The sequence below is a fragment of the Jaculus jaculus genome, chromosome 8 (assembly GCF_020740685.1).
Source record: "Jaculus jaculus isolate mJacJac1 chromosome 8, mJacJac1.mat.Y.cur, whole genome shotgun sequence".
NCBI classification, from domain to species: Eukaryota; Metazoa; Chordata; class Mammalia; order Rodentia; family Dipodidae; genus Jaculus; species Jaculus jaculus.
In genome coordinates, this window is record NC_059109.1 from 19,695,077 (window position 1) to 19,716,909 (window position 21,833).

Sequence of the window (21,833 nt, forward strand, 5' to 3'; positions counted from 1 at the left end):
TGCATCCACACACACATGATCATGCATGACACCACACACACATACACTCGCAAAAATTTAAATGAGCCAGAAAACAAATGCTGAGAGGAAAGCTCTTCAGCTCACCATGATGTGGCTACTGCTGTTGAGTGTGCTTGGATTTCCCAGTCTTTGGGGTTCCAAAACCTTGCACATTGTGCATTGTTGTTGGGTGGCTTTCTCTGAACCCTAACAACATAGCGGTGCTTACAGAAAGTTCACATGAGCAAGAAGAGGAGTGGCATGTGTGTATGTGGACACCTTCAAATTTGGGAAACTGAAGAAACAATTATTGAGTCATATACTTTGTGGATTAAAAAAAAAAAAGGATAACAAAGCAGCAACCGGGCATGGTGGCACACACCTTTAATCCCAGCACTTGGGAGGCAGAGGTAGGAGGATCACTGTGAGTTCAGGGCCACCCTGAGACTACATAGTGAATTCCAGGTCAGCCTGGGCTACAGTGAGACCCTATCTCAAAAAAAAAAAAAAGATAACAAGAAAGAGAATAATAATGACTGCTCTATAAATCATTTCTACCAGTACCATTGACCTCAAACAAATAACTAATGCTTATAGCATAACCCTCCCAAGAAGCTACCAATACTTACAAATAAACTTGTTTTGTATCTTCCATTTTCAAAAACTATTTGCTTATTTATTTATTTGAGAAGGAAATAAAGAGGCAAGGAGGAAAGGAGAGAGAGAGAGAGAGAGAGAGAGAGAGAGAGAGACTCACCAAGGCCTCTAACAACTACAAACAAACTCCAGATGTATGTGCCACCTTGTGCATCTGGGGAATGAAACCCCCATCCTTAGGCCTTGCAAGCAAGGACCTTAACCACTGAGAAATCTCTCCAGCCCCCATCTTCACTTTTGGATATATACCCAGGGAATATATCCACTGTTCTGCTAACCTACTATACAACTACAGTCGAGAAGGAAAACCTATGCTGGGCGTGGTGGTGCATGCCTTTAATCCCAGCACTTGGGAGGCAGAGGTAGGAGGATCGCCGTGAGTTCAAGGCCACCCTGAGACTACAGAGTTAATTCCAGGTCAGCCTGGACCAGAGTGAGACCCTACCTCAAAAAAAACAAAACAAAAAAAAAAAAAAAAAAAAGGAAAACCTTCCTGGCCTCGTATTAGGGAGGAGGTAAAAAGGTGACTGGAGGACAGCCAGTTTTGCAGAGGGTTCAAATGCCCTCTGTGCTTAGAGGCTCTTCTGTCTCCTGACGTGATTTTCTTCTCATAGCCTCACACTCACTCATATCAGCGCACAGAGATGCTACTAAAATACAGAACCTTTCCACCACTTTCCCTTCCTTTGGTTTAATGATGTCTAAGGTACCTACAGGCTCTCAAACAACCTCTAGATCCATCCTATGACCTCACCACTGAGCCATCTCTCTAGTCCCCATATTACTTTTAAAACACATGCTCACACAAACCCGTTCATTTACTAAACATACTTACGGAAAGTGAAACCTATTCTAGTATCCAAGAATTCATTTTCACATAATATGGACAGAAGAGTAGGAAAGGTTAAGCTATTTTGTTTGTAAACATTTATGTTTTGAAACCACTGAGGACACTAAAATCCAACCACTACAAACAAATATCTGACCATTAAAACATGATCTATGTTTAGAGTTTATTACAGTTTGTTGCATTTTTGCTCAATTCTAATCTACCTGTAGCCATGATAGTAATTTGATAACAGGTGACATTCCTTGCTCCCTTAATACCTAATTGACATGCTTTCTTGTCACCAGGCTCCAAAAGTCATCAAGCTAGCCCTAAAATAAGGTCTTTTTTGTTTGTTTGTTTGTTTGTTTGTTTTGGATAAGTGGTATAGAAAACAAAACATGCTGGGGACATTAATGCACCAAATGTAAATGATTCGCCCATGATGGAGCACCGATGTTAATTTCTAAGAGGAAACCTAAAGCAGGCAGCTTATCAGAACGCATAAAAGAAATGCCGCATGAGGAATCGGAGCTAAATGCAAAAAGGAAGCGAATTCTGTCTGCCCAATGAGCCACTCATTGACCCTGGCTTAGAACTACCAATCAAGGCTTCCTGTTAGCCCTGGGCACTTTTTTTTTTTTAAGTGAACTTAATGAAACAGTTATACATGTAAGAAATTTAAGCTCAAATCTGAGTCAGTCCCAGTAATCTTCTAATGGCGAGGGTGTGATGTTATCCCCCGCACCACCTGCATACAATATAGACATGTAACAAATGTTCTCCCAGAGAGACAGCCATTTCACCGGTGTGTGTGTTGACATCGCTGCAGAACACAGCACCAGGAGAAATTTCCCCAAAACTTTTATCCCAACATTATTAAATATCAGAACTCTTAATTTAAAAAAAAAAAAGAAGAAGAAGAAGAAAGCAGAATCTTCAAGTCTCAATTCTTTCACAAAAACAGCTCAAGAAGTTCTGATGTGAACCCATCTTGTCTGGTAACCCCCTCACCCCCAGCCTGCCAGAGTCTTGAAGTGAAACCTATGAGTCTGTCTTACCTGTAATCTGACTCTGTCCTTGTGGATTAAAAGGACTTGGTGCAGAGTTCAGGGAGGGCCGTGGGTTCTGAGGCGGGACACCTACTCTCATACTGGGATGAGGGATGCGCCCTAAATCACTGAGGCGGTCAGAGAACAAACTAGGTTTAGAGTCATCAAGCTTCTGTCTGTGCCCTGGAAACAGCAAATCATAAAATAAAAGCGTATTAATTAGCTGAACAATTGACCATGCTAAATAGATATGTGAACATACATACTGGGTAGTTTAAGCTGAGGAATTATCAATATTGATATTTATCATGGTGTGTCTATATAATGACTTCTCCGGTTGCTTTATAGGCACTAGCTGGTGGCAAGCATTCCTAGTTTTGTTCTATAAATGCAAGGTTGAGGGTCCCAGAGGGTGACTCAGAGTCAAGAACTCAAGAGGAGCACTCTCTCTCTCTGTTTCTCTCCCTCTCTCTCTCTCTCTCTCTCTCTCTCTCTCTCTCTCTCTCTTTTTCTCTGGGTGCCTCTCTTAGCCCTATGGGTGAAAGGTGATTGTGCCCTGGGGCATGCTCTCATGTTTCATGATGGACAAACTTCAGAGTCAAGCCATGTCAGTCATACAAAGTCATACAAAGCTGGGACAGAAACAAGAGGCAAATACGTTTTTCAAAGAGAAATGTCTAGGTGACTACAGTGACTCTTATTTTGTGGTACCCCTGCTGAAAAATTAAAACTCAAACCTAGGATGCTTTTAAGAGGAAAAACAAGGAAGGAAGGAAAAGGAAAGTGAAAAGAAGGAAGGAAAGGAAAAGGGGAGGGAAACAGGGGGAAAAGGGAAGGAAAGCAGGAAAGAAAAAGAGGAGGGGAAAAGGAGAAATGGAACTGAAGGACAAGAAAGGAAAAAGGTAAAGAAAAAGTTAAAGTGAACTCAGAAATGCAAGCAAAGAAGCCTGAGCTGTCAAGAGGGATCTTGAGCTTTTTGTGAACTGTCAAAGGTATGTAATAAACTGCTAAATCATGAAGAATGTTTTTTTTTTTTTTAAATTTTAAACCTACTACTGTGACTTTGCACAAGAAACTGAAAAAATACTGCTGGGCTAAACAGATAAATGTGACAATTCCATTAGTTTAATTTAAAAAACAAAACTTTCTTCTAGCATATTCAAATTCAAAACCCAAGAAAATTCTGGATATTAAAGATATGTACAAATTAAAATAAGCACAAAGAACTATAGTTGCTTTTTTTTTTTTTTGCTTTCTCATGGTAGGGTCTCACTCTGGCCCAGGCTGACCTGGAATTCACTATGGAGTCTCAGGGTGGCCTTGAGCTCACGGTGATCCTCCTACCTCTGCCTCCCCAGTGCTGGGATTAAAGGCGTGTGTCACCACGCCCAGCTCAATAACTTCATTTTTTTAAAAACCCACAAAATCATTCTTTAAGAAGGATCATAGCAGTGTTTTGGTGCTGTAACAAAGAGTGAAATCTGGGAGCAAGCACAATGCCAGAACAAAACAACAGCCTGCAGCAGTGAGGGAGGAGGACCGCCCTGGGATGTTGCCCCAATATTTTAGTAAAAATGTCTAAGTCGCTGGAGCTGATGCAAGCAAGAGTCATTGAAATGGTGTCTAGAAGTAGAATATGCCTTTGGAAGAAAAACTATGAAAATCTAGATGACTGCTCATAAAAATCTCGAAGAAGGGTTACTAAAAAAGAAGCCTTGGAGAATGGGGAATTTGTCACTAATCTCTGGTCAGTGAATGCCTCATCTTCCATTTTGTACAGGACAAAGGGGCTAAAAAAGTATCAGGAAAGGGTTAAGTTGACATTCGAATTTCCAACTATAAGCTGTCTTCATAAGACAAATTCCTTATTTTATTTGCCCCAAAATGTATTTTCCTGTCTCCTTTTTCATTGCCTACCAAGCCCAAAGCAAACAGACAGGAAGCCAAGGCTTGGTAATATGAGTGTAGCTGTCTCCACAGCCAAACGTGTTCCAACTAGGCCCATTAACTGAAATGCACCCACCACCCCGTTTCCCGCCAGTGCAAGTTCTCAGCATCATCCACTACAACAGTGGGACTCGGCCTAGTAAGAAAAAAGCATTGGGAGAAACTAAGAAAATTCATTATTAATAGTGTTTTTGCCATCACTGGTGATTTTTCAATATAGATTACAAATAGATATGAGGACCCTAAAAGGGCTTTTCATGTTTTGTTTATTTATTTGAGACAAAGAAAAAAAGAGAGAGAGAGAGAGAGGCACAGGGTGCGGGGGTTGGCGGGAGAGAACGGGCACACCAGGGCCTTGAGCCACTGTGAGTGAACTCCAGATGCATGCGCCACCTCGTGCATCTGCCTCTACATGGGTACTGGGGAATGGAATCTGGGGCCTCAGGCTTTGCAGGAAAGCACCTTCACTGCTGAGCCATCTCTCCAGCCCCCTAAAAGGGCTTTTAGAGGTAACATCCAGCTAGTGAGGCGTTCACAGATGAACCAAGAGAGACCTGCAGAGGCACAGTCACTAGCCTGTGGCCGTTGGCTATTGACAAGCTTGGCTTGGACTAGGTCACAGGCCTACTCCGCATGGACTGACCTTTCCATTGACCATGGGGTAACATCAGTGTTGGTTTTGTTTTTTAACCTTCCTCTCGAAACTGCTACAGTTGCTTGTAACTACCTAGATCACACAGTGAGACAAGTGAAGAAGTAAAACTCAGAAGGTATCAAGGCTCACTCACAACATGAGCAGACACAGGAACGTGGAGCCAAATACAAATATAGTAACTCATCTGTTACCTTAAACAAATGGCTGCAGCCTAACTTGCTGAGATCTAGCTAGCTCACTAGTACACAATGATGCAAGGGCTTGTCTCTCTCTCTCTCTCTCTCTCTCTCTCTCTCTCTCTCTCTCTCTCTTTCTCTCTCTCTTACACACACACACACACACACACATGTATGCACACACACAGAGTATTGGTGTGGTATTGATGCGGCTATCAACATTAATATGAAAGCTTATGGAATTGTCCCTGGAAGTGATTTTTTTTAATTTTTTTTTGTTTATTTGAGAGTGACAGAGAAAGAGGCAGAAAGAGAGAGAGAGAGAGAATGAGCGTGCCAGGGCCTCCAGCCACTGCAAACGAACTCCAGATGCGTGTGCCCCTTGTGTATGTGGCTAACGTGAGTCCTGGGGAATTGAGCCTTGAACCAGGGTCCTTAGGCTTCACAGGCAAGTGCTTAACTGCTAAGCCATCTCCCTGGAAGTGACTTTTAAAAATATTTTATTATTTATTTGAACGAGAGAGAGGGAGAGAATGGGCATGCCAGGGCCTCTAGCCACTGCAAATCAATTCCAGACATGTGTGCCCCCTTGTGCATCTGGCTAATGTGGGTCCTGGGGAATTGAACCTGGGTCCTTTTGGCTTTGCAGGCAAACGCCTGAACTGCTAAGCCATCCCTCCAGCCCATGGAAGTGATATTTTAATAGGCTCCTTTTTTTATGAATGGCAGCTTTCCTGAAGGCCAGGGGAAGGATTGTGTGATCTGACATGGTGCTTTTGTATGCTGAGAGTTTATGTGGGGCCCAGGTCATAAGAAAATTTAATAAGTTCTGCCTCTGTTTTCTATAGCCCTTTCATTGGGTTTTCATGAAGAAGGCATGAGGTGTGAGCTCAGGGTGTGGGGGTGTGAGCCTGTTTATACTGATTTGTAGTATACAGCTTTTAGTAATAGGAAAATGCTTCAAGGATTTGAAGCAGTACTGGTAAATTTAAAAAAAAATTAAGGAATTTATAATTGAAAAGCCTCAATGACCTTCTGGAAGTCATCTTCAAAGACAGCTACCCCGCTACATACAGACAACCTCGAATCGTTCAGAGACCATCTGTCGGAGGATGACACGATATGAAAGCACACACATTGTCCCCGTAGCTCCTCACGGGCCCTTCACAGTAACTCCCCCAACCGCAGCACAACCCTTACAGTACGATGCAAAAGTTTACTTCTCCATCTTTCCATCATGGCAGACACTAGCTGCCACCAAACCACCTCGGGGAAGATGTCATCTAATGATTGGCTGATGTAAAAAAATCCTTTCAACTCAGGCCTTCCTTCAGAAACCAAAAGGATGGAGACAGAGTAAACACTGACTACAGTCAAAGGCCAGGTACTCCGCCGGGATGGAAAGAAAGAGGCGAGAGCTCGTCCACCAGGCCAAGAGATGCTCGTCCAAGCAGAAGGAAGACACACAGGTGAGAGACACCATGTAGTCCTCTAGAGAACAACCTCAGTGCAGAAGCTGCTGAGGAGCCAGCTGAAGAGCTAGACTTTGTCCCTACTGTGGTAATCCTTCCGGGCTGGCTGGGTAAGAAACCCCCCCTGTGAGCTCTGAAAGATACAGGTGAAAGACACAGGGCCACACTGCATCAATTCTTCAGAACTTCCTGGGTGGATCCAGGTTTTTCAAAGCTCATGTGATCTACTGTGTAAATAGGGCTGCCCAAGACAGCCTTGCTTCCACCATAAATGCCATCTATCATATGTCCCACTGCCTCCGTGACAGACTGCCCGAGATGTGTGCCAAGAGTATCTTACATGCAACATATTCAAGATAAAATTCTTTTTCTAAGTATGTTATTTATTTGAGAGAAAGGGAGAGATTGGTGATGCCAGGGCCTCTATCTACTGCAAACAAACTCCAGATGCATGTGCCGCCTTGTGCATCCGGCTTTACATGGGTACTGGAGAATCGAACGTGGGTCCTTTGGCTTTGCCAGCAAGTACCTTAACTGTGAAGCCATCTCTCCTGCCCCAAGACAAAATTCTTTAGCCTCTCTCCAAAACATCTGATGTCTCCTAAACAGTCCCTAATGTCAGCAAATGTCACTAGCTATTCATTCCATTGCTTGCAGCCAAGAACTTCTGACATTTTCTTGATTTCTTTTTAGTCCTCACTCCCCACATTTGATCACCAAATTTTGTTGTTTCTGATTTTTTTTCTGGAACAACCTTAATTGAAGACTCTATCCATCCCCTGTTCTCTTTCTCTCTCTCTCATAATCTACTTTGAAGTTTCCCACCGCAGGACCTTTCCTACTCCTGAGGTATAGTCCTCTTAACATTGTTGGTAAGGCCCACTTGTTCTTAGCCCTTAGAGTCAGGGTGGACACCATATCCTTGAGAGGCTTGGCCTGTCTCCCATCACCAAAGTAGGTTCCCACCCTCCCAAACACAGCCTGTCTTTATTTCCTTTGTGGCCATTGCCATAATCTGTAATTATCTTGTGTATTTTTTGTCTCTCTGAAAGACTGTAGGTCCCATGAGAATAAGTGTTCTGTCTCCTGAACGCAGCTGTCTTCTCACAAGCCAGTCAGTGGCCTGCCATACAGTAGGTGCTTGATAAATATTTATGTAAGGAGTGGAAGAGTGCATATTCTCTTCATTTAGATGAATGCTTTGATTGGAAGAAAAATTACTGGTACAGGATATCATCTCGCAAGACTGTCCGCCTCCAAAAAAACTTTATTCTTGGCAATCTCGTGAAGCCAGTGGGCTAAGCCTTTGTTTAGAGAAAGGCCCTTATTGGTGCCTCCTGGAAAACTGCACTAAGGGATGTACATTGAAGTGAAAGCTTGCCTGCTTTCTGGAAAACTCTATCTTTTTTTTTTTTTTTCTCTCACTGTGCTGCTTAAGCACGGTTGAAAACCACTTACGATCAGAGAGATGCAAAAGGTAACAGATGTAATTTAGACTGTACCCTTTGGAGCAGGCTGGTTCTTTTCTGGATAAGGACCCTAAGTCCTTGAGAGAGGACACGCCTTCCTCTCAGTCACATGCTTGGCGGCAGGGCTAAAGCTCGAGTTTCCCCGTTGCTGGCCCAGTGCTCTCTCCCATTAGCTTAGTTTAGGACGTTTCAGTGCAACAGAAGTCATTCGGGGGGGAAACTGTGACCAATAATGAATTTAAAATGCAAAGGAAGAGAAAAGCATTTTTTTTTCAGAAAAGATTTCTTTCAAGAAGCTGAGCATGTGTGGGTGAATATGACTTTTGTCACAATAAATTCAGGGCCACAAGAAGAAAGCCTGAGCAAAAGGTCACAGCATTCACACATCCTTAAAGCAGAGACGGATGAGGAAATGCTGAGCCACTGAGCCGAGAGCTCAGGCCAGTGTCCAAGGGGTCCCCGACACACCATGGAGTTCAGCCGTTCCACCTGCCGTGGCCAGAAATCCCATATCCTCCAAATTGGTGTGCCGAGACTCTGAAAGTGTGGACTATTCAAATAAACTTGCCCATGTGATGGGATCCTATGGTGGGGGAAGCATGAGCCTTAGGAGTGTAATGCTGCTCTTGTCTGGCTAAATGCATATATTATGCCCACCAAACTGCCCTGCCAGCACTTTACTAAACGTTCATACCCATATATTAATGCTACTCTCGTTTGGGTTAGAGAAGCTTCATTTTTCAGATGGTGGTGACCTCTGGGATGACCCAAAAGGCACCATAGTGCTGAGAAGATGTGATGGAGGAGTGCCCAGCACTGACACATCTCTATCACACCCTCCAAGACTCAGGGTCCATTGCAGAAGAGGTGGTGGAAAGAATGTAAGAGCCAAAGGAAGGGTAGGACTGCTGAAAATGCATTCTTCCAGAAATTAACCTCGATATTCATGACCTCTCAGTGCCTGACACTACCTTCACAAGACCCACGTAATAGGAGGAAAAGATGATGACATCAAAATAAAAGAGAGACGAATAGAGAGAGGAAGAGAATATGATGGAGAGTGGAGTTGTAAAGGGGAAAGTGGGGAAGGGGAGGGAATTATTGTTTATTGTCTGTAAGCATGGAAACTATCAATAAAAATTAAAATACATTTAAAAAGGCTGATTGAGGGCTTAGTGATGAAGCGCTCGCCTGTGAAGCCCAAGGACCCCGGTTCAAGTTTCGATTCCCCAGGACCCACATAAACAAGATGCACAAGGGGGTGCATGCATCTGGAGTTCGTTTACAGTGGCTGAAGGCCCTGGCACACCCATTCTCTCCCTATCTATCTGCCTCTTTCTCTCTCTCTCTCTGTCTGTCTGTCACTCTCAAATAAATAAATAAAAATAAACAAAGAGCTGGGAATGGTGGTGCATGCCTTTAATGTGAGCACTCGGGAGGCAGAGGTAGGAGGATGGCTGTGAGTTCAAGGCCACCGTGAGACTACAGAGTGAATTCCAGGTCAGCCTGGGCTAGAGCGAGACCCTACCTTGAAAAAAAACCAAAAAATAAATAAATAAATAAATACTTTTTAAAGCTGATTGAGAAATGTTTAATAACTGTGGAGAACCATGTGGCCCAAGCCAGAATCTCACACTCCATGCACAGTGATAACTGTACCAGCGAGAGCTCTCCTCCTGCAGGCTACCAGAAGTACAGAACAGAGCCGGGTGTGGTGGTGCACGCCTCTAATCCCAGCACTTGGGAGGCAAAGGTAGGCGAATGGCTGTGAGTTCAAGGCCACCCTGAGACTACATAGTGAATTCCAGGTCAGCCTGGGTTAGAGCAAGACCCTACCTCGAAAAACAAAACAAAAAGAACAGAAAATACCAAACAAGGGAACGTTCACCAGGAGGGTGCTTTGGAAGGACTGGTCCACCCTAAGATGGAACAAAAGAGTCAGTTTTTCAGAACAGCATGTCTATATTCAGGTAGGCAGGAGGCGTTAGAAAAGTCCTTGAAAATAACAGCCTTGCCCTTGAATTGCCAGTGTGGTAAGGAAAATAGGCAAAGCAGTACATGCCATAGAAGAAAGGGGAGCTGGGGAGATGGCACAGTGGCTAAAGGCTCTTGGTTGCAAAGCCTACCAGTCTGGGTTCAATTCCCTCGTACCCACATAAAGCCAAATGCCAAAGATGTGCCTGTGTCTACATTTTGTTTGCATTAGCAAGAGGCCTAGGTGTGCCTACTCTCTTTCTTCTCTCCCTGACTCTCTCCTCAAAAATAAATAAAATTGGGCTGCAGAGATGGCTTAGTGGTTAAGGTGCTTGCCTGGGAAGCCTAAGGACCCAGGTTTAATTCTCTAGTACCCACATAAGCCATATACGCAAGGTGTCACATGTGTCTGGAGTTCATTTGCTGTGGCTAGAGGCCATGGCATGCCCATTCTCTCTCTCTTTCTCTCTCTCTCTGTCTCGCTCTTTCTCAAATGAATAAGTAAAATAAAAATTAATTAAATTAAAAATAATAATACAAGACTATGGTGAGGTCAGTTGCTTAAAATCTTAGCTTGGAAATATGAATGGGTACTACTTTAAACTGCTAAGGAAGTGGTACCTTTTGCTATTTTTTTCCCCAAGTTTTAAGACTGATATAGATAAGGATTAAATGTCACAGTGCCTGATGCTTACTTTAAAACACTATGTAAAATACTAGATCAAGGCCTGGAGAGATTGCTCAGTGGTTAAAGATGCTTGCTTGCAAAGCCTGATGGCCTGGCTTTGATTCCCTCAGCACCCACATAAAGTCTGATGCACAAATTAGCACGCGTGTCTGAAGTTAGTTTGCAGAGGCCCTGAAATGCCCATTTTCATTCTTTCTCTCCCTCTCTCCTTGCAAATAAATATTTTTTAAAAAAGAGTAATTTATCATATTTGAGAAAAAACAGATGAAGCAAAAGAAGGCAAAATAAAACCCTAGGTGGTAGATACAATTATACTGAATGTGATATATTCATGTATGATTGAAAGCTTCATTGTAAAGAGTTAAAAATGGTTTAAAAAGTGTGATATGTAAAGCCAAAGGAGCACGATGGTTTTTTGTTTGGTTGGTTGGTTGGTTGGTTGCTTTTTCAGGTAGAGCCTTACTCTGGCCTAGGCTGACCTGGAATTCACTATGTAGTTTCAGGCTGGCCTCGAACTCACGGTGATCCTCCTACCTCTGCCTCCCCAGTTCTGGGATTAAAGGCGTGCGCCACCACGCCCAGCAAGCACTTGGTTTTGACTAACGAGGAAATATTGATGACACCACACATTGTCCTTGAAAACCAAATAGGATTGTGATAAGCAGAGACAGAAAGAAGAAAGCTAGCTGGGTGGTGCTTGACAGAAACATGATCACAACCATCTTGAGAGACCAGATGATGCAATTTATATGTGACCAAGGCACACTGTTCTTAAATCACTTAATAGCTCCAGTCTACGCAATGAGTCTTTTAAGCTTCCCTTTAAAAACAGATCTCCTGCCAGCCATGGTGACGTACTCCTTTAATCCCGGCACTGGCAGACAGAGGTAGAAGGATTGCTGTGAGTTCAAAGACAGCCTGAGACTATATAATGAATTCTAGGTCAGTCTGGGCTAGAATGAGATCCTACCTCAAAAAAAAAAAAAAAAAAAAAAAAAAACCTCTTGACCTATAAAATGATATTTAACAGCCCATGTTCCTCCTCTGCTTTGTGAGTAATGGGCACCTTGGGAGTAGGGACCTTACTAGAGAAATGTCAGCTAATTTTGCTGTCGCCAAGCATATGTGACAGGGATCCTAGAAGTAAAATGAAAGAAATGAGAGGATGTACATCAGATTTACCTTTTCTTTCCTTCTTTCTTCCTTTCTTCCTTTTTTTTTTTTTTTTTTTTTCCAGAGACAGCTTGTTACCTATTAGCCGAGCAGTCATTCCAGTTCAGAGATAAACTAACTTGGCCCTTTGATTCCAATGTCTCTATCCTGCTGGTGTCCTCAGAAGGAGTGCTGTTTGTTGGCATGAAGGTGACTGATTTTGAAAGATTTATATGTATTTAGCAGAAGAAGTTAGTCATCACATTTCTACCATTTGTTCTCTAAGGTCAATCCAAATGTCATTTTGGAATTGGACTACTGATTGCTTAGTCGTTTTTTCAATTTCAATTTAAGTTAATTTGATTTATTTGAGAGAGAGATAGGAAGAGGGAGAGAGAGAGGGACAGAGAGAGAGAGAGAGAATATGGGTGTGCCAGGGCCTTCAGGCACTGTAAACGAACTCCAGATGCATGTGCCACCTTGTGCATCTGGCTTAGGGGGGTCCTGGGGAATCGAACCTGGGTCTTCGGTTTTGAAGGCAAGTGCCTTAACCACTAAGACAGCTCTCCAGGCCAGAATTGGCCTGCTGAGATGGAGCCCTGGTGTATCTTAGCATCCTGGCCACAGGCATCTAGCAATTGCAACATGACAGGGAGGTCTGCACCTCGGCTCCACAGGCTCCACAACGATGGAAGCTCTCTAGACCAAAGACCTTGATATTCTGGACTCCTACATGTGTGTGAAATTGCAAATACTTTTGAAACAAGTGAAACACTCCTCCGTTGACAGTCAGGCATCAGTGTTCCGTTGATGTTCACAGGCACATACGCTCTTGAAATGCTTACTTCATCACCTGCCCCCTCGCCACCACAAAAGTCTCCATTGGTTTCTCTTTTATTATTTCCAGTAACGCCACCATGCTCTAGTCTCCCAGGTCCCACATCCAGCTGACGCATGTCTGTGTTACCTGTTTTCCTAGTCCAAGTCATCGCAAAGCCACTCCTATGCCATCTGCAGGAATGAGTCCCATATGCCCCCCCACTTTCTGTACCTACTAGAACTAGTCCAAAGGTCCAGCCTGTGGCTTATCCATCAGGAGAGTGGCCACCAGACACATTTGAAAGAATAGCAATGGGCAATCCACCCCAGGAAAGGATTTAATAGAACTCAGAGGCTTAATGTCTTACCTAACCAGAAACCAAGGTTATGAGGCTGGGGAGATTGCTCGGTGGGTAATGTGCCTGCCATACTTGCATGAGGATCTGAGTTGGAATCCACAGCGCTCTCATAAAAGCCAGGCATGGTTGTTTGTGCCTGTCATCCCAGCTCTGGGAAACAGACAGAAGAATTGTGGGGCCTGTTGGCTAGCTAGTCTAGCCAAATCCATGAATGAACTTACGTTTCAGTAACAGAACCATTCTCAGAAATAAAAAAGGGGGGTGCTAGAGAGATGGCTTAGCAGTTAAAGTGAATGCCTGCAAGTCTTAAGGACCCATGTTCAAGTCTCCTGATCCCACATAAGCCAGATGCACATGGTGGTACATGTGTCTGGATTTTGTTTGCAGTGGCTGGAGGCTCTGGTCTCTCTCTCTCTCTCTCTCTCTCTCTCTAATAAATAAATAAAAATCCATCTTTCAAATAAATAAGGTTGACACTGATTCAGAAAGACCCAACGTTAACCTCAAGCCTTCACACACACACACACACACACACACACGTGTACATGTCCCCACACAAATGTCCATGCGCACATATGAACACGCATACACACAAAGGGTTAGTTTCTACAACTTCCCACATTGTTTCTTCCCCTCCTCCCCAATCCTTAGCATTCATGTTACCTACCTGCTCAGATCCATTCAATTATCTGCTGAATAACGACCCTGAGCCAAGCAAAGGAGAATCCAAGCCTACGGTCCCTCATCATGTGGTCACTCTTATTTCCAGTGGCTACTACCCACTCTTGGCAGCCCACGCTCTGCTCACACTGGTCTGTCCCTCTTCTTCAGAATACCTGGTGCCTTTGTCCAAACTGTCCCCTCAACTTGGGACACATTCTTCCCATCAACTCCACTTGGCAAAATCCCTTCCCAGTTTCAACTCAGTCATCCTACTATGTCTCCATGGCCTATGTGATTCCTCTGGTTTCCAGCTGAAAGCTGAAAGTGGCTACAACTGTTTTGTTTTGTTTTGTTTATTCCCAACACATGGTTACACTTAGGTGCAGTAGGCATCAGTTAATATTCACTTGCTATGTATTGACACAAAATATTTAGACAAATTTTCAAACCCTGTTATTCTGGGCTTGACCAGAACTCCTTGCAGATAAATGTCATATGTTATGTCTAGTACAACCTTATGGAGAAGACACATGCATGCAAATGCTTGCTGAATGAATAAAAAAGAACATAGAAGCCGGGCATGGTGGTACGCGCCTTTAATCCCAGCACTCAGGAGGCAGAGGTAGGAGAATTGCCATGAGTTCGAGGCCACCTGGAGACTCCATAGTGAATCCCAGGTCAGCCTGGGCTAGAGTGAGATACTACCTCGAAAACCCAAAAAAAGAACATAGAGGGGCTGAAGAGATGGCTTAGTGGTTAAGCACTTGCCTGTGAAGCCTAAGGACCCCAGTTGGAGGCTCAAGTCCCGAGGACCCACTTAAGCCAGGTGCACAAAGGGGCACATGCATCTGGAGTTCATTTGCAGTGGGTGGAGGCCCTGGTGCACCCATACACACACACACACACTCTCTCTCTCTCTCTCTCTCTCTTTTTTGCTCTCTCTGTCTGTCACTCTCAAATTAAAAAAAAAAAACAAAAAAAATTTAAAAAGCACATAGAGGAATGTGAAGTTATCTTTCCTTTTGTCCAGCAGAATACAGGGAGGAGAGGGTGGAAAGCTGGCTATTGGGAAACATTTCTCACAGCAAAATTGATGAGTCTATAATCTCTGCTGGGAAAGGCTGCTGAGTCATCTTTTTTCCCCCCTAGAGCGTACTGTCTGGTTCAGGTCAAAAACTATTTCTGGACTAGAATAATGAAACACACTGAGAAACTGTTTTCATATTTAAGGTCTCCAGTGGCTCTGAGCCACTGGACACTAACATGCATACAAAATGACACAGGACAGCTCGCTGAGCAGAGACAGCCCTACAGCAATGTTAGTGTGTGGCTTGAGACAGAGGACCACAGAGTGTAAACAAATCTCTTTCCAGGAGATTCTTCCCTGATGGCATTTCAAACATGAGCCTCTCTCTAAGGGCCCCTTTAATATAGAAACCAATTTCCAAAGGGAAAATATATGCATATATAATCACTATCACATATCTTCAAGAGCTTCCTTCCAACCCTTGAACAGAGCCAGGCACGTAGGATTCAGAGTTTATCAAGAGAGAGGGAAGGAAGAACAAGCACACCCAAGAGAGGTCTGAGGCTTTTCCAGTCTCTCGGGTAAAATATAATTATAGAAAGCAAAATATAATCTACTCAAGAGACATAATCACATAGTTAAGCCATAGACTCCATAGAAATATTCTAGGAACTCCATTTGAAAAATAAAAAGTTAAAAGCTAAATTTGCTTTCTTCTAATAAGAGGCACCAGTTTAGATAAGTAACAAAATGTCCATTCTCCTTGGCTGGGAAGATGGCTCAGAGGTTAAGGAACTTGCCTGCAAAGCCTGACGACCCTGGGTTTGATTCCCCAGGACCCATGTAAAGCCAGATGCACAAAGTGGCACGAGCATCTGGAGTTCGTTTGCAGTGGCTAGAGGCCCTGGCATACCCATTCTCTCTCTCGCTTGCTCTTGCTCTCTCTCTCTCTCTCCATGAAAATAAGTAATTTTTTTAATGTCCAATCTAAAGCCAGGTATGGTGGCACATACCTTTAATCCCAGCACTTGGGAGGCAGAGGTAGGAGATTGCTGAGAGTTCGAGGCTACCCTGAGACTACCTAGTAAATTCTAGGTCAGCCTGAGCTAGAGTAAGACCCTATCTTGAAAGAAACAAAAACAAAGAAACAAAAAATGTACAACTCCAAACTACAGATGTAGTCACTTTTTAAGTACAACTAGGGTCTGGAGAGATGGCTCAGTGGTTAAGGGACTTGCCTGCCAAGCCTAAGGACCCAGATTTGATTCTCCAGTACCCACATAAGCAAGATGCACAAGATGATGCATGTGTATGGAGTTTGTTTGCAGGGGCTGAAGGCCCTGGCATGTCCATACTCTCTCTCTCTTTCTCAAATAAATAAATAAAATATTTAAGTACAGTCAGATGTGGGAGAGAATCAGGATTAAAGGCTTTCACATTTCCAGCTTCAGCCTTCCAAAAGTTGAAGAATTCAAGATCGTTCAATAAATATGCAAATGAAGAACCTGTGAAATATCAATTTGCATATATGTAAATGCGGATTCCTTGATAGCTTTCAGCTTTTAGGGTGTGGTAAGTCACAACCATCAAAGGAAAAAGGAGTTCAAGGAAAGGACAGAGAACTCGATAGGCTAGTTCCATATCAGTCACACGCGAGAGAATACTCTGAGAAGCAAGCTTAGAGCACAGTCCCTTTTCTTAGACTTTCGGACTTAACATCAGATATCTAAAGGAAAAGGAAATTTGTGGAAAGTTAGAGATTTTATTTAAATATTTCCCCTTTCCATTTATTTATTTATTTAGTGCTACGATCAATTCTAGGGCCTTGTACCTGCTAGGCAAGCCCCCTCACCACCACCACTGCCAGCCAGAGGAAAAGGATTCTGAAAAGTTAAGAAAAGACCTGATGAAAGTATGATGGAAATACATCAGGAGAGATGTGAATGGACGCTTTCCGCAGGGCGGGGGACACAGAGATCACAACGACTGTGGCCAACTTCACCACGGCCCCTCTAATGCAGCCTAGAGTATCTCTAATCTCTGTGTCTCTTTGTCCCCAAGTTCATGGACACCCTCTTACTTTATGCATCTGTTGTTTCTAAGGGACGTTTCTTTCCCTTCTGGCTCCCATCCACAGGGCAATAACAGGAACTTTCCAGAGAGAACACAGATTCTATCAGAGCAGCTTCTTTACTTTGCAATAGTAATCAATGCCTAGAAAAACGAAAAGCCTTGCAATGGGAGAGATGGCTCAGTGGTTAAGACGCCTGCATGCGAAACCTGGGGACCCAGGTTCGATTCCCTAGTACCCAGGTAAAGTCAGATGCACAAAGTGGGGCATGTAGTCTGGAGTGGCCCACTCATTCTCTATCTGCCTCCTCTCTCTCTTTCTGCCTCTCTCTCTCCAATAAATAAATAAATAAATAATATGTTCAAATAGTGGAGAAAAAAAAAAAACCTGAGACTTGAAGTCACAGAACTAGACAATAGCACTGGGATCCACTTCCCTGGCTGGCACAGCCCTATTTTTTATATATATCAAACTGCCACAGAAGGAAAGTGGGGAAAATGATAAATACAGAATGAAAGAACAGGTGAAAAAGAGAAAGAAGACACGCTTACCTTACCCCAGAGACTCTGTGACATTATACTCAGTCCTCTGACCGTACCACACCCCTCTTGTTTTCCTACTAACGACTCAGCATCCCAACTCATCTCAGGCCTTAGTCTCTCCCTGTGCTTTCTGGGAACTGAACAAAAGGTCTTTCTCTATGTCTATACTTTACTCCCAGCACCAGATAAAACTTCAAAGTTTCAGAGGCTGGAGAGATGGCTCAGCAGTGAAGGCACTTGCCTGCAAAACCTAATAACCTGGGTTAAATTCTCAGTCCCCACCTAAAAGCCAGATACACAAAGTGGCACATATATCTGGAGTCCTTTTGCAGTAGCTAGAGGCCCTGGCATGCCCATTCTCCCCTACCTCTCTATTTCTGTCTCTCTCTACATGCAAATAAATCAATGAATAAACTATTTAAAAAAAAAAATTCAAGGTCGGGCGTGGTGGCGCACATCTGCCCTCGGGAGGCAGAGGTAGGAGGATTGCCATGAGTTCGAGGCCACCCTGAGACTACATAGTGAATTCCAGGTCAGCCTGAGCTAGAGTGAGACTCTACCTCGAAAAACCAAAAAAAAAAAAAAAAAAAAAAGCATCAGAGTTTTAGTTCTGGTAACATGTCTTTTGCCCTCTTTTATTACAAATGTTCATGCATACCCCCATTCCCTGTCACCAGCACTTGTGGAGACCTCACTGGGAGATGTGAAGTTATTTTTAATGCTGATGTTTGTATCAAAGGAAAGGGTAGCTTCTATGGTTGAACAAAAAGCATCACTGTTTATTTGCCAGTAACCCCGCTGAACATGGATGGCATTACTCTTCAAAGACTCAGTGACAACCAGCCCCACGGACTGTCACGCAATCCCCGGGTCCTGGCTTAGTTTCCTTAGCGTGTATTCGCTGCTGCCCTTTCGTTATTATGGCTTGGTATATGTGTTTTGGGAGGCCGAGGTGAAGGGAGGGGGGAGGAAGGATTAAAAAAGTGAGAAGTTCCTGTCTCTTGGCACTGGTTCCTACGGCAGCAGAACACCGTTCTCAATTTTCCCCTTTCTGGAACAGGAAGAGAATGTTAAGAAGTAATAACCAAGAAAAAAGTCAGCCAGCTCCCGCAGCCTGGTCTTGCCGTGTTACAGGGCAGTGAAGATCACAGAAGAAGAAAAAAGAAAAAGACAGAGAGGTGGCGGGCAGGGGCGAGGAGAGGGGTAGAAATCTCTTGCTTAAACTGGACCTAGTCCAGCTGGCAAGAAGAGATGGTTTTCTTAACGCTTGCGAAACCTGATGACTTTTTTAAAGGAATGAAGAAGAGGCCGATGTAAACACAGCCATCAAAACAGCTTTAAGGTACTTAGTTTTAATCTAGTCTAAGGCCTCCTCAATTGTGCGCTGCTCCGCCGTTCTCTGCTCGGTAGACGTCAGGGTGGCACGTAGGGCTCACGGCAGGTCCCACGGCACCCGCGGCCGGCTGAGCTCTAGGGTGATCGTTACAGGTCAGGCATGGAGGGAAACGGCAGCTTAAGCAATCATAGACGTACGCCCGTTGCGTTCTGTGTCTGTCAGAAGTCTGGTTTACTACATTAAGGGACTATTGTGTTTACATCAACCCAACAGTCTTAAACTGATTGTTTAAACATGATTAAACAAGAGACGTCTTTGAAATAACCTCTAATAAAACTCAGATGGGTAAGGAGCTGAAAAAAAAAAAAAGCAGTCAACAATTTAAAAAAAAATGAATCATTTCTCTCTAAGCTGCACGGGTAACATGATATAAACTTCAAAATAGAGTAGTTTTTATAAGTGAAATGCAAAGGATTACCTCATATCTCAGCACGTTCTTCCAACAGGATAGCGTTTATCCCCTAACCAGCCACCCTTCCTTAATGCTATTGGACAATCCACCAGCCGTGACAGACAGATCATTCCTCTCTTCAGCCCTGTGTTATGAAGGGAGTCTGCTGTGTTAGTCCCGGTGTTCTTATCTGCTCTGAACTCTGATTAAGGAACTGAAAACTACCTCTTCATTCCAGAACTACTGGGCTGACTCCCATTCAGACCAGCCAGAGTGTTCTTACATTCCACCCTGTCACGAGAGGTGCCAAGTATTTCGAGTAGGATCAAGTTATTGTTATATAAAAGGGAAATCTAGATCAGTGTTAAATGGTAATAGACAGCAAGTTTTTACCCCCTTTCTCAAGACACAGCATTTTAGAAAAGCACATGATTTTCAAGCCAAAGGAAGCAAGTTGGTACAGGCCAATATTAAAACAAAAAAAACAAAAACCCTACCAGTGATTAAAATTTTAAAGGTTTTTAATTCAGAAGCAAGTGCACTTTTAGTTCTGTGGATTTCTGTCTGCTGGCTTTGATAATTAATCGTGACAGTTTTGGTATAAGATATCCATTTCCCACTCATACATATGTATGGGATTACATGCATGCGTATAGAGAGGGAGAGGCCAGTCAAAGAGAGGGCGCCATGAGTTCTAACCTGACCTCTGGGTCTCACTGCAGGTAGTTAAGAGCCCAACAGGTTTTACAGGACTTTATTTTCAAGTGCACCTTATTATCTCAGAATACGTTTCCTTACAATAAGAAGTTCCTATTGACGGCGTGGTGGAGCACGCCTTTAATCCCAGCTCTCGGGAGGCAGAGGTAGGAGGATTGCAATGAGTTTGAGGCCACCCTGAGACTACAGAGTGATTTCCAGGTCAGCCTGGGCTAGAGCAAAACCCTACCTCAAAAAAAAAAATCAAGGGCTGGAGAGATGGCTTAGCGGTTAAGCGCTTGCCTGTGAAGCCTAAGGACCCCGGTTCGAGGCTCGGTTCCCCAGGTCCCACGTTAGCCAGATGCACAAGGGGGCGCACGTGTCTGGAGTTCGTTTGCAAGGGCTGGAAGCCCTGGCGCGCCCATTCTCTCTCTCTCCCTCTGTCTTTCTCTCTGTGTCTGTCGCTCTCAAATAAATAAATAAAAAATGAACAAAAAATATTTTAAAAAATTTTAAAAAAAATCAAAATACTATGTGCTTAAGCATCTATGTAACTCACTAGAAAAGCAATCTGAAAAAGTGAGGTTATCAACTAAAGAACATCATTATTCATTGTTTTTCTCTTGGGTCCCATTTGTTTCATGGACCTTGCACTAACAATATTCTCAGAAATTATATTTTTCAGCTCAGAGCACATGCTTTTCCCAAGGGTTAGCTGGCCCAATGGCTTAACAAACCTTATGAATAACCCTTAAGATCCAACATTCAGTAATAGGACAAAGTAGCTGGACAGAGACGTGGCTTCCATCACTAATGGCAAGTCATAAGCTTCTCAAGTACAGAATTTTCACTTCTATAAAATAACAAGGTTCTTGGAGATTAAATGATGGCTCCACAGTTAAAGGTGCTTGCTTGCAATGCGTGATGGCCGGGGTTCGATTCCCCAGCACATGCATTTGGCATTAGTTTGCAGTGGCAGGAGGAGCCCTTTCTGGCTTTGTCTCAGATAAATAAAAAGTTTAAAAGAAAATAACAAACCAGGGCTGGAGGGATGGCTTAGTGGTTAAGGCATTTGCCAGAAAAGCCAAAGGACCCAGGTTCAATTCCCCAGCACCCACATTAGCCAGATGCACAAGAGGGCACATGCTTCTGGAGCTTGTATGCAGTGCCTGGAGGCTCTGGCACACCTATTCTCTCTCTCACTCTCTCACCCTCTCTCTTCCTCTTTCTCTCTCTTATTTATTAATAAATAAATAAAATTTTAAAAAATAACAAAGCATCTAACTTCTAATTTTAAGAATCAGTGGCATTATGAGATCCTTTCTTAGCACTTTAGCTGTATGTGTGCCCACAAACAAATACACACATGATTAGTGAACTTAATGTAATAATTTAAAGACAAGGAGGCATGTAATAGAAACAGAAGCCTATTTCTAAAGACAGACCTAACTATACCAGGAGGAGGAAAGCCCAGAAGTCTATTGCTACTTTGCATCTACTTTTGTTGTGAGGTTGTAGGCAAGTACCCCATCATCTGAGCGATTCAACACCCTAGTCTGTCAAATGGCGACCAAAGTATGTGCCTCACAGGATGTCATCAGGCGGAAACATATGAGAGGTGCAAAAAGTCCTACGCAGATAAAACCTCTATGTGATCACCACATTAATTCACCAATTTGACATTTTTGGATTGTGTGCCATGAACTCTGGGGCTTAGAACATGCTGAGAGGTGTGGTGTGAAAGTGAGTTAAGTACAGTAGTAAACAGGCAGCTCTAGGGAGCCCTCCTCCCCCAAAGATG

The 21,833-nt window shown here is 43.5% G+C and overlaps 1 protein-coding gene across 4 annotated transcripts in view; it reads right to left on the reverse strand.

Moving 5' to 3' along the window:
* Positions 1 to 21,833, reverse strand: part of Runx2 (RUNX family transcription factor 2) — a 162,917-nt gene that overhangs the window by 64,165 nt on the left and 76,919 nt on the right. For 2 of the 4 annotated variants that reach the window (XM_045156163.1, XM_004653046.2), the window contains exon 4: positions 2,545 to 2,718. The exons of the other annotated variants lie outside the window; for them this stretch is intronic. In XM_045156163.1, the coding sequence (XP_045012098.1) occupies positions 2,545 to 2,718 (174 nt within the window). The remainder of the gene's footprint in view (positions 1 to 2,544; positions 2,719 to 21,833) is intronic. 4 annotated transcript variants of the gene reach the window in all.